Source organism: Chelonia mydas, chromosome 5 (genome assembly GCF_015237465.2).
Source record: "Chelonia mydas isolate rCheMyd1 chromosome 5, rCheMyd1.pri.v2, whole genome shotgun sequence".
Taxonomy (NCBI): Eukaryota; Metazoa; Chordata; order Testudines; family Cheloniidae; genus Chelonia; species Chelonia mydas.
The window spans coordinates 12,984,692-12,998,257 of record NC_051245.2 but is presented as its reverse complement, the minus strand read 5'-3'; the positions used below and the strand labels follow the sequence as shown (position 1 = coordinate 12,998,257).

The 13,566-nt window shown below is 41.1% G+C and overlaps 1 protein-coding gene across 1 annotated transcript in view; it reads left to right on the top strand.

Moving 5' to 3' along the window:
* The window catches only part of LOXHD1 (lipoxygenase homology PLAT domains 1), a 303,450-nt gene that overhangs the window by 89,463 nt on the left and 200,421 nt on the right, over positions 1-13,566 (top strand). Inside the window, exon 7 of the mRNA XM_043547366.1 lies at positions 852-966. Coding sequence (XP_043403301.1) covers positions 852-966 — 115 coding nt within the window. The remainder of the gene's footprint in view (positions 1-851; positions 967-13,566) is intronic.

Genomic DNA, 13,566 nt, shown 5'->3' with positions numbered 1-13,566 from the left:
TCACCAGTCTTTAACATTTACACGTCAGTGAGATCTACAAAACAAGTCAAATTTGAACTTTCTAGCTTTATTCGTTTCTCAGTTAGCCTTATGCAAATATCTCATTGGAACAAATAAGGAAGAATACATTGCTTTGACACATGCATAAATCAAAAATAGCTCAACCAATTTTACTCAAATAATAAATATAAATTTACCTCCGGGCTTAGACCAAGTGTGGAACACTTCAGCCATGAAGGAGTTTGTCTGAGGATGTTACGAGCAGTTGGAAAAGTGGCAGTAGAAGGAATTTATAACTCTAACTAGTGGGTGCTTTTTTTTAACTTGACATGATATATAATATGGCAAAAGTTTCCACACATGGCTACCTAAAATTAGGCTCCTAAATCCAAGGATCTAAGGGTGGAATTTTTAAAAGCACCTAAGTGAAGTATAAGTCCCTTCACTTAGGTATTTTTGAAAATCCGAGGAGTCTAATTTTAGGTACCTACTTTTTTAAAAAAAAAATCTTGTTATACAAATAACATACATAAAAATATATATACACATGAATGGATATGCACACAGAGCCTTATTTTGTTTGAATTAACTCTGTCCTGCCCAATACCAATCTGAGTAAATTCCATCTGTCTACATAAATATCTGCATCAATTTTAGTTGGATAAGTTCTAACCTGTAGTGTTAAGCAGTGATTGTTGTTCCATCCCAGAGATGGATGCATTGCAGTAGTGGGTGAAGTGACCTGTGAGTAATTTGTATTTCAATTTGTTTGTAAAGTACGTTGGGTCCTTTTAAACATAAGACCAGGGGATTCCTTCTATTGTCTTGATTTTTATTTTCTTCTTCAACAGTTTATGAGGTGGTGACTGTGACAGGAGATGTACGAGGAGCAGGAACTGATGCCAATGTCTTTGTTACTCTCTTTGGAGAGTTTGGGATCACACCGAAGACTCATCTTACCAGCAAGTGAGTATTAGAGAGAATTGTATAACCCTATGGGCCACTCTGCATTCAATAATTTGTATTGCTTTTGTTGAAACATAACAGTATTTTGCTGATAGATGCAAATGGAACATAGCCTAAATATGTGCAGATTTTGTAAGGAAAATGCAGATTCATACAATTGGATATTTCTCACTCCAGTGCCCTACAACCCTCATGTGTAAAGTTGTGCTGAAGACCATACTGTGTAAGGTCCAACCCTGCAATTTGCTGAACACTCTCATTTTGCAAGAAGATAGATTGGAGTGGAGAGCACTCATTGCCTTGCAGGTCTGGACCCTGTATGCCTTGAGTGCCTACATCTCTTTCACGCATAGTTCTGTACATCCGCCATCGTAACACCTGTAGGGTTCTTGGTACATCCTGACTTTTTCATCACAGTATATGAAATGAAAGGTCAATATTTTCTCATCTGGGTGCCTAAAGTTAGGCTCCTGACTCCATGTATAGTCACCTTTGTATGTAGCCTGTTTTTCATAACTGCTGACCACCCATAACTTCCAGAGAAATCATCAGAAGCTGCATGTGCTCAGCACCCAGAGTAGAAAACGTTGACCTGTGCTGTTAAAAGTTTGTATGGGGCATGGAATGTAAAGGGTTAATGCCTTGTCCTAAAGATAAAGGCCAGCTGTCTGGAACCAGTGCAAATAAGAGTTAGTGGATTAGGAAAGTATGGGCCAGACCTTCCTGTAGTGTAAATCCATTGATTTTGATGGAGCTATACCAGTGGACACCAGCTGAATGTGTAGCTCTGCACATAAAGAAAACATTTCAGAACACTGCAATTTCTAAAAAAATCAACCTGTTTCTGCTTTATGGGGCCTGGTACTAGGCTGTGGAAGGTTGTAACACATTCTTGGAAAGAGCTAAGAACAGTCAGGGAAACCACTGCAGGGGTCTTCATGGACATTATTAACTTGCAGTTAAAAAACATTATGCAGCTTTCCTTGTGGCACAGCAGACTTGAGACTAGAGTTTTATTTGAAATATGCCTGGCTATCCCTGGTCCTGTTAATAATATCCATTTCCCCCTCCCACCCCCCTACTGGCTCTCTTTCTCAGAGGAGAGAACAATCCAATGTAATGGGCACTGATACGCCATAGGCTCCTGAAAAAAGCTCTTTGACTAGTTTGGGTTTTGTTACATAAGCATCTGAGGGCAGGGTTTGAAATTTGTGTCACTAATGTAGACATGTACAGTTCTGTGGAAAATTGCTCCCACCCCCGGAGCGTCTATTTTTTGAAAAACTATTCTATAAATTATTCTTATGAGTAACAGTATTTATTATTTGTATTACTCAGTCTCTCAAACTAAGAACGAGAGTCCCTTGTGTGAGGCTTTGTACAAGTGTGATGGCCGCCATCTTGGCTAGCACGAGGGTTTGAACCAGGAATATCCAAGGTAAAAGCATGAACTGCTACAGCTTGAGCTGAGGACCCAAAGCCCTCTAACTGGTCTTGTAACAGACTCATATCATTCGTGGATTGGCCCAGACAGGAATCTGTAACGTACACTCACCAGTGGGTTACATAAGTGCAATAGGTGACAGTCCTTGCCCCAGAGAACTTGCACTCTGAATAGATAAAACAAGTAGGGGAAATGGAGGTACTGGGTGTTGAAGTGACTTACCCACAGTCACACAGTATGTCAGTGGCTGAGCTGGGAATAAATCCCAGAATTCCTGCCTTCCAGTCTAGTGCCTTATTCACCAGATCATATTTTTTTAAAGATAAATATAATTTTGATTTTAAAACCCAAGAGAAACGGTGGTCTGTTTGCCCCTTTTGAAAATTATTGACTCTGAGAAGAGAAAATCTTTTTGATTTTATGAGCATTTCACTTGATTCGGAGTTCACAGTGCTCCAGCAGAGATTCCACTGAGTCCAATTGCTTGACAGGGCTATGCTTTACCTGGATCTGCTCAGACTAACATGTGCTGATAACAAAATTGTCTGCAATATTAAAATATTATTGCTCAATAGTTTCTAACTTCCCCTTTGGCAGAACAATGTTTTAATAGAAAAAATATTAATTCCCCTTACCTATAGAATCTAGAGGGTCTTATCTTTCATTATGCTTGCTTGTTTAATTTTGTTGCAAATGTGTTTCAGAAAATACTAACCCTCTGTTAATGTCATACGGTAACTTCACATTTTCTCCATTTCTACAGCACCGACAAGAGGTACCTGAAGCTATTTTAAATTTTATCCTCAAAAGAGCTTTTCTTCCCAGTGAAGCAACTCAAACATGAGAATCTGTAAAGAAAAATGATATGGGAATGGTAATGAAAATACATGAAATTTCAGACCTGTTTGCCATATTTGATATTCTGAAATCACTACTCACAGAGGTGTTTTGTTTTGTTTTTTTTTACTATTCCAGCCATCATTAGCAACAACAGTGAGAACTTGCTGTGCATATATGTATCTAAAAAAAATCCTAATACAACATATCTCTTATCCGTAGATCTCAAAGCACTTTACAAGGTAGGTATCATTTTCCCCATTTTACAAGTGGGGAAACCAAGGCACAGAGCTACAAGGTGACTTGCCCAAGCTCACAGAGCAGGTGAGTGGCAGAAGTGGGAACAGAACCCAATTCTCCTGACTCCCCATCTGCTGCCCTACCCATTGAACGCTGCTGCTGTCCCATTAGAGCACTCCTATCTGCCTTATGGTAATTGGTAAGGCCATTAAAGGCACCTGTTTTTCAGTGAGTTTTCTCCTGGTCAGCTTTTATGTGAGAAAGCCCTTTAGGGTATGTCTGCAGAGCAGTTAAAGACCCGTAGTGGCTGGCCCATTTCAGCTCACTCGGGCTTGCACTGTGGGGCTGTAAAATAGCTGTGTAGATGTTCGGGTTTGGGCTGGATCCCAAGATCTGGGACCCCAAGAGGGGAGGGTCCCAGAGCCCAAGCTCCCGCCCGAGCCTGAATGTTTACACTGCAATTTTACAGTCTTGAGCCCAACCTCTGGGAGCCTGAGTCAGCTGACATGGGCTAGCCAAGGGTCCTTAATTGCTGTGTAGACATACCCTTAGTTGCACTGAAATGTTGTTCTGCTGGTGGCCTTGGAAAGAATCCAAAGCACACTTTAAAAAAAACAACAACACTGCATGCCCTTTTAAGAGGAAGTGAAGATATCCCAATAAAAATGCTGGCTATTTTAAAATCAGTGGTGACCTTAAATGAGTTACAAGTTGTGTAGGTCAGCTTTGCTGACACTCTAATTAACGATTTTCCTTCCAGAAGCATTAGTTGTATTTCTCTGAATGAAAGAAAGAAGAGATGGTGGTGGTTTCACTCTACGATTGGCATAAGTATGACTGTTCAAAAACATTGTAAGGGTGGCTAGCATTATCAACTTCATCCTTGTTATGGAGGAAAGCAGAGAGCTAAGATGGCTGGAAATGAGAATGAGAGTCATAGCAAACAAGCCTTTTGCATTCTGAGGTTCTTAAAATTTGGTCCCCTGGGAGATGACCATTTCTACCCTGACTACAGTTTTCCACTCATGGTTTCCTAAATGTCAGCTAAAATTTCAGCACCTATAAGCAAATGCTTACAGAATTGTGGTGGTTTATCAGGTAAAAACAAGAGGAAATGATTCCAGATATAGGTTGCTGTCCTATTGTTTAATTGATTAATCTTTTCTCCCAGATTTGAAGTGAGCAATGGAATAGTGAGACTGCCACTAAATGTTTTACTCCACTTTGTGAATATGGCAAAAGGATGGAATCTCATGCATCTTCCAACTAGGAGTTTATATAGAGTTCACTGATGAAATGTCTGCAAATGCATGACATTTTATACATGTTTATTTTATGGCATAGATGGTATGATAAAAAGATAAAATACCATGCATTTCCTAATGAAGGTACTACCATTTCAGCTTCTGGTTAGCACAGGGGTGGTTTTTTTTGTGATTGTGTGCTGGTAGTGAAATACATGACATTTTAGACCTTTTTGTCATGCACACATGCCTTCAAAGTAAAATTATGACAAGACATGACAAGGTGATGAAATATCGTGTGTTTGTAACATTTTGTCCAACAATACGGTAATTGTAGAAACCTACATGAATTGTCATACTGACTTGTCATAAAAAGCATGAATTTTGGAAATGGAAGCTTCCAGAATCTTTCCAGTATAATGAAAGAGAAGTTTTTTGATCCCATTAAATAGAGTTAAGTCGTATCTAGGGTCTTTAATATACTGAGCCAAATTCTTTTTTCTCCTACAGCTCTTTTGCACGTCTTTTCCAGCACAAAACAGTTGTAAAGCTAGTGGATCTGGTATAAGGAAAATTCACAGGTGGCAAAGAGCGAGTGTAATGGCTTTGTGCTGCTCGCATCAGAGCCCCAGCATAGTAGGTCATGGCTAGGGTAATGGCCATAACACTGGTTAGCTCTGGCTGCTGTGGGCAGCTGGGAGAAGGCTGGAGTAACCTTGAAGCTGAGTAGTTCGGACAGCCCCCAGCCATGCCCAGAACCAAAGAGCAGAAGGCCACTTTGCTTCCTAAGTGAGGTCCTGCACCCAGCGCAGCTCAGTCAGACCCAAGCACAAGGCCACTGTAAAAAGTTTGTCTTTTCATGGGTTTCACAGTGGGTTTGCACGCTGGGTCTGACTAGACCCAGATTCAGAGTCAGCAGTCCCCTGCCTTGCCTCACAGAATTATGGCATTTCTCCTGCCTTCATCGCCTCCTGCAGGTGTTCCCTGTTCCCAGGGGCATCCTCTGCACCAGGGGTAGAATTCTGAAGATCCTCCGCTAATTTTTCCTGTCCTTAGCCACCTTTCCCCAAGATTCGCTGCACTGTGGCCTCTACAGCTCTTGGGCTGAGGGCGATGGAACGGGATAGACTAAATAAATCACATCACTAGGGTAGCAATGCTGCTACCACTAAATGTATTACATCCCAGTGTTTACCTAGCTATGTTATTTTTGTTCATTGAATTACAATCTCACAGTTACCCAGTCCTATTTATGACAAGTGGCATATATATTCATGTATTTTTTTCTATAATAAATTAATTTTTAAAATGGTTTAGCAATTACTGCAACTTGAAGCAAAGGTGAAAGAACTGTTCCTGGCTCAGAGCAGATTGGTAAATGATAGCTGAGTTGTTGTAATATTAATGAGATTGAAGGTACTGTGGATTGATTTTGTTTTTTTAAACATGCTGCAGTTTCTGAATTGGCAAACTCTTCTACCTGGTCTTGAATTACCTTCACACAAGGTTTTTCTGATTCATAATTCAGCCAAATAAAGATGAATTCAGAAATATCTACACGTTGGGCCAGATCCTCAGTTGATGTAAATCTCTGTAGCTCTACTGAAGTCAATGGAGTTATGCTGAATTAAATCAACAGAAGATCTGGGGCGAAACCTTACTCCCGTTGAAGTCAATGGAAATGAGGCCATTAACTTCAATTGGGCCAGGATTTTACACTTGTTTTTTATTTAATAACTGTAAAATAAATCAATAAATATAAGGAAGGGAAGACAGTTAACTTCAGTAAATACATTAACTTAGAAAGTGTTGTTATTCATGTTTTTTCTTAAAATAAGAAAAATCAGCCTATTTTGCATGGCCCACGAAAAGCACAGCTAGAACAATTCTCCAATCTCCAGGAGGCTGAGAAACACTTGTGCAAGAAAAGGGACTTGACTGACACATTCTCCTTTTAATGGCTCAAATTGTGCTGTCATTCATACTAGTGCAATTCCATTGCATTCAGTAGAGTTGATGAGGTGCTGCAGATTAATACTGCTGTAAATGACAATACAGTCTGGAGTTACATATTTCATTTTTTTTAAAAGGAACATTCTTGCTCTTTCACCCACAAACTTTTGTTAATCTATAGTCATTGTTGTACACCAAAAAATACATGAAAAAAATGTTACGGTTGTGAAGTCTCGTACTCAAAAATTAGGAAATGCCAAATTTCAAGTTGCCTGTGCAACCTTAATTTGACCCCTCTTCTTCATATGCATTATGATGATGTCTTTAATTCAGTAAGCAACACCTGGGAGCTGCAATTGCAGGGAAAGTCTTGCCCAGGCCCTGAAGCCCTGGGCTGGCACATTCTCAGTACAGATAGAATCTTTGGAGAATTCAGCTGCTAAATTCTAAGAAGTTTCTATTGAGCATGTGCAAACAGATTTTTCAAAGGTTTATAAACGTGGCCACATTTGTGTGTGTTTTCATGGGAATAACATAACACATATCACTGATGTAAAGGGGAACACTCTACCAAATTTCAATTCTCTACTCCAAAGTATGGAAGTGATAGAGCTTCTTAATAAAACATTTGCAAAAATATTTTCAACATGGCATTTTTCCCTAATCTGATTCTCAGAAATTACTGACACATGCTGAAACATTCAAAAAACAATTCAGCCTGAAGCTAATAGTTGTCTTAGGAAATTTTGGCTCAAATGATTAAAGTTTGGCAAAGTTATAAGCAACTGAAAATAGGGTCTTATAATGGGAAGTGTTGAGCAACCGTAAGTATAGGTCCTATAATTTCTACAGCAAATAACCAATATACAAAATACATAACAAGAATATCACCATTAACCCCTCATTGGTCTTAAAAGTATGGAAATCATGACCTAACGTGACACATAAATGTCTTATATATTTGTACAGTTTATTCATTCGTTTCACAACATCAGCATAAAAATTCACATTACACATTACAATAACAACCTTAACTCTGACAAACAAGACATACATTGAAAGAGCTCATAAAGTTGTGTTGTGGGTCAAAATTAAGGTTACTGGAACGTGTAATGTGAACTTTCAATCACTGGGTTTTCACACATCACTACTGTTAAATGAAGGTATGGGCTGCAAGGATGATAGAACGTTTATTTGTTACCTTACGTCATCATTTCCATGTTTCTAAGGTTTAGGTGTAAATCAATCACATTTTTTGTGTGGCAGTTAGCACCAGCAGTCAATTACAACACTTGACTTGCTGGCACTCTTGCTTTGGCCTTTAGCCTCTGCCAGTTACTTTCAGCACCTGTGCCAACTGCTGCAGCCACGTATAGAACATATTTGGCAGCTGAGACTTAAGGGCTGAATTCTTGCATTGGCTTTTCTAGCATGGGCAGCTAAGGCTTTGAACTGGCTTCTTAAATGGATTCTTGGCAAGTTCTCTGTTGGCTGTAAAACAATTTCTGAGCTATCATAGATTTAGCCTAATGCTGGGCTGTCATGTCCTACTGGACACCTCTGCGTTCTCCCACACTTTGACTGCACAGAATTATAGCCTTATAAGTGTGACCATTATATCATTGTGCAGAAGCCAGGCAGCAATGTTTACATGCTTTGTTTAAACAACTTGCTTGGCCCCTGTCATCTGATGACAGATTATTCCTAGCAAAAGGGAAATAATGGCCTTGTCATATGGATGCTTGTCAGGAGTGAGGGAAGCTCCCTAAAAGAGGGGTGGCCACTGGTCCTTGAACTGTGGCCTCGCCTCCACGCCACCTCTTTTCCCCTAGCCCCGGTCCTCGCGCCACCCCTTTCCCCGAGGACCAGTCCCCACACCACCGCTTCCCCACAAGACCTCACCCCCACTCACTCCTCTCTGCCCCTTCTCCCCATTTCTCACCCTTACGGCTGGTAAAAAGTGGGAGGTCATAGCCCTCCCACTTTTAAAAGTGATGGGGCCACGGCTTGTACTTGGTGTGCTTTCTCAGCTGGCACCTTTCCCATCTGGGGTGTCTTCTGATGTTTGTCTACCATATGCAGTACTTTCTGCAGATTACTGATTTAGCATCATTTTGTCAGCAGAATGACAACAGGTTATAGTGGATCACAAACTAAATATGAGTCAACAATGTAATATTGTTGCAAAAGAAGTGAACATCATTCTGGGATGTGTTAGCAGGAGTGTTGTAAACTCGAAAGCTTGTCTCTCTTACCAACAAAAGATATTACCTCACTCACCTTGTCTCTTAACAGATTTGATGACAGATTTGAAAGCCAAAACATCTGGATTTTTCATCCCTTATGGAAGGACAGTAGTGACCGTGCTTTAGGGTGCATCCACACTAGGAGAAAAGGTGCTCTCTTACCACATCTTAGCTAACACATGGTAAAATCCTGTTGTGGACAATACAGTTTGTAGTTTTCACATGGAAGTCAAGGAAAACAATAGCATAGAGCCTATGGCTTATCCCCACCAGCTAGCTCATGTAAGAGCTGTACTGTATTGTGCTTTGTCCACAATAGGATTTTACTACATTAGCTAACACATATATGTTATAAAAACACTTTTTTTTTCATAGAAAAGGGCTGCGAGTTGATCTGTATCACCAACAGTACCTTCTAGAGTCATTCTACTAGAGGTTCTTCTAAAACATCAATAGCAGCTATAACAAACAAATCACAATCAGAGTTAACAAGAGTAACAAGAGTTAATAAGATACTAAGAAGATCTCTTTGCTAATCCAATGGAGCAACTCTTTAATTTATCCCAAATTTATATCTTTAATAAGAATACTACGGACTTCTATACAACTTTTCTTCCATGATCTCAGAGTGCTTTTACAGATTATTCTATGTGGGTGTGCAAGACGGGGGTGGGGGAAGGGAGGGTTCATGATGTATGCAAAATACATTGTCAGGTAAAATGTGCATCAGAAATATAGTTTAATTTATCATTAATCCACTGATTTTTGCCTTTCTTTCAAAGCTAACATAATTCAGTCTACTGCATTAACAGTAAAGACTTTTGGTTCTATCCCTATATCTACCCACTTTAGCAATAGGTAAGAATTTCTGTATGTTCCTAGAGGCTAAGCTTTGAAAAGGATTGTTATTAGCTGATTAAACAGGGAAAACAATTTCACACAAATGTTCAAAATTTCAATTTCTTATGTGAATTTTGATTAGGCAATGATCTCAGGTGTTTCGTCTTTGCTTCCCACACACATTAAAACACTTGAGATATATACTGGTTCTGAAGGTGAATTTTGAATTGTTCATTTGACTGTAAAATTTGCAATTTTCACTATGTTGATTAGTAGCAGATCACAGGATTTTGTTTCTGTGCCCTAACTGGGTGGTTTATATAATTAATCCACACAGAGAACTATAAATATTACAATTGACTGTACACTTCAAAATCACCCTGTGCTTATTAGCTACCTAAATCATTCAGTCAGGGAACAGACCACTATGTGACTTGTGTAATGAAAAAGCACGGTACAAATTATGACTTCTACATTCACTTGTGAGAACTGCAAGTATGACAGTCTGCAGGCAGAGAATTATTCAGCTGAAGAAAGTTATGGATTGATTCATAGATTCGAAAGCCAGAAGGGACCACTGTGGTTATCTAGTCCAGGGTTTCTCAACCCATGGGTCAAGACCCAACATTGGGTTACAGTCACCAGAATGTTTCAAAGGGTCACATGGCAGCTTCTGTGGCTCCTGTCCCATGGTGCTGGCTGGACTGCCTGTTCCAGGCACTGCAACCTCTGGGGTCCCAGCACCATTCAGCTTTGGCCCAGCTGTCAAGATGACAGGAGTCTGGATAGGCCAAATTGGAGTGAGTGGCACAGAAACCCCATGAGCCAAGTCACAACTCCACTCACATGAATTTGGTCCAGTCAGGTGAGCGGGGCCATACCTGAGTAGTGCTGCAGCCCCAGAGGTTGCAATGTCTGGAGTGGAGAGCCAAGCCAAGCCAGTCCCACACCGCACTGGAGCTGTAAGAGCTGCCACTGTGGGGTGAGTGCCAGGCAGGACCCAACCTCTCCCTGGGGTAGACATGCCAAACCTGGAAAAAAAAAACGCAGAAATTGGGCTTGTTTTTGGCTTCATTGGCTTATGATTTGCTTGTTGGCTAGTTTTTGGCTTGTAGTTTGTTGCTTGTTTGGCTTGTGGCTTGTGGCTTGTAAGCAGGAGCAAGGCAGGGAGAGAGTCAGGGGTGCACAGCAGGTCCAACACAGTCCCAGACTGCATGCCGGGGGGATCTAGTCACATAGAGTTTTGGGGTTCTCAGGGATTGGCTTGTTTTAGCCTTGTTTTGAAATGGAATTTGCTTGATTTTTGGCTTATTGTGAAAGTCAGGGTGCTTATTTACCACATGAAAGTTGGCAACTATGCCCTATGGGGTAGGACCCGCCTGAAATGACCTCAGGACCTCCACCCCCAGACTATTTACTGGGTTGCAACAGGCCATAAACATTTACAAATGGATCCTGAGCCCAAAAAGGTTGAGAACCACAACTCTAGTCTAATCTTCTGTGGGAGAGAGGCCACTGGACTTCTGAATAAATTCCTGTTTGATTGCTTTGGATAACAAATGTATCTGAGAATTTCATATTCTACTCAGTGAAATTTGTTGCATATATTATCAGTTATGAAAAAAGAAAAGGAGTACTTGTGGCAGCTTAGAGACTAACAAATTTATTTGAGCATAAACTTTCTTGAGCTACAGCTCACTTCATCGGATGCATTCAGTGGAAAATACAGTGGGGAGATTTATATACATAGATAACTTGAAACAATGGGTGTTACACACTGTACCAGAGTGATCCATACACACTGTAACCAGAGTGATCACTTAAGGTGAACTATTACCAGCAGGAGAGTGCGGGGGGTTGGGGGGAGAACCTTTTGTAGTGGTTAACAGTGTGTATGGTAACGCCCATTGTTTCATGTTCTCTATGTATATAAATCTCCCCACTGTATTTTCCACTGAATGCATCCGATGAAGTGAGCTGCAGCTCACGAAAGTTTATGCTCAAATAAATTGGTTAGTCTCTAAGGTGCCACAAGTACTCCTTTTCTTTTTGCGAATACAGACTAACACGGCTGCTACTCTGAAACCTGTCATTATGCAAGGCACTGAATTTAGCCATATGGAGTGGAAATCTATCAACTTCATGAAAAAACTCGTACAAATACAGACAGACATCATCTTCCTCTCCAAATGCAAACAGATGAACATCATACCAAAAGGACTGAAGGTAAAAAATCCATTACAATCTACATATCACACAGACTATGCTGACAGCTTGTGCCACACGCTCTCAAAGAAACTGCGAAACCACCTGACCAACATCCTTTACAGCAAACAGGGAAAGATTAAGAATGAGCTCTCAAAACTGGATACTCTCATAAAAAACCAACCTTCCACACAAACTTCCTCGTGGCTGGTCTTTACAAAAACTAGACAAGCTATTTACAACACACACTTTGCTTCTCTGCAACAGAAAAAGGACACTAAACTATCTAAACTACTACATGCCACAAGGGGCCACAACAGTGGTTCCCTTAACCCACCCAGCAATATTGTTAATCTACCCAACTATACTCTTAGCCCAGCAGAAGAATCTGTCCTATCTCGGGGCCTCTCCTTCTGTCCCTCCACCCCCACGAACATGATACAGTTCTGTGGTGACCTAGAATCCTATTTTCGACGCCTCCGACTCAAGGAATATTTCCAACACACCTCTGAACAACATACTAACCCACAGAGAGCTTCCTACCAAGACTACAAAAAGACGGATTCTGGGTGGACTCCTCCTGAAGGTCAAAACAATAGACTGGACTTCTACATAGAGTGCTTCCGCTGACGTGCATGGGCTGAAATTGTGGAAAAGCAGCATCACTTGCCCCATAACCTCAGCCGTGCAGAACACAATGCCATCCACAGCCTCAGAAACAACTCTGACATCATAATCAAACAGGCTGACAAAGGAGGTGCTGTCGTCATCATGAATAGGTCAGAATATGAACAAGAGGCTGCTAGGCAGCTCTCCAACACCACTTTCTACAAGCCATTACCCTCTGATCCCACTGAGGGTTACCAAAAGAAACTACACCATCTGCTCAAGAAACTCCCTGAAAAAGCACAAGAACAAATCCGCACAGACACACTCCTGGAATCCTGACCTGGGGTATTCTATCTGCTACCCAAAATCCATAAACCTGGAAATCCTGGACCCCCATCATCTCAGGCATTGGCATCCAGACAGCAGGATTGTCTGGCTATGTAGACTCCCTCCTCAGGCCCTACGCTACCAGCACTCCCAGCTATCTTCGAGACACCACTGACTTCCTGAAGAAACTACAATCCATCGGGGATCTTCCTGAAAACACCATCCTGGCCACCATGGATGTAGAAACCCTCTACATCAACATTCCACACAAAGATGGACGACAAGCCGTCAGGAACAGTATCCCTGATAATGTCACGGCAAACCTGGTGGCTGAACTCTGTGACTTTGTCCTCACCCACAACTATTTCACATTTGGGGACAACGTATACCTTCAAATCAGCGGCACTGCTATGGGTACCCGCATGGCCCCACAGTATGCCAACATTTTTATGGCTGACTTAGAACAACGCTTCCTCAGCTCTCGTCCCCTAATGCCCCTACTCTACTTGCACTATATTGATGACATCTTCATCATCTGGACCCATGGCAAAGAAGCCCTTGAGGAATTCCACCATGATTTCAACAATTTCCATCCCACCATCAACCTCAGCCTGGACCAGTTCACATAAGAGATCCACTTCCTGTACACTACGGT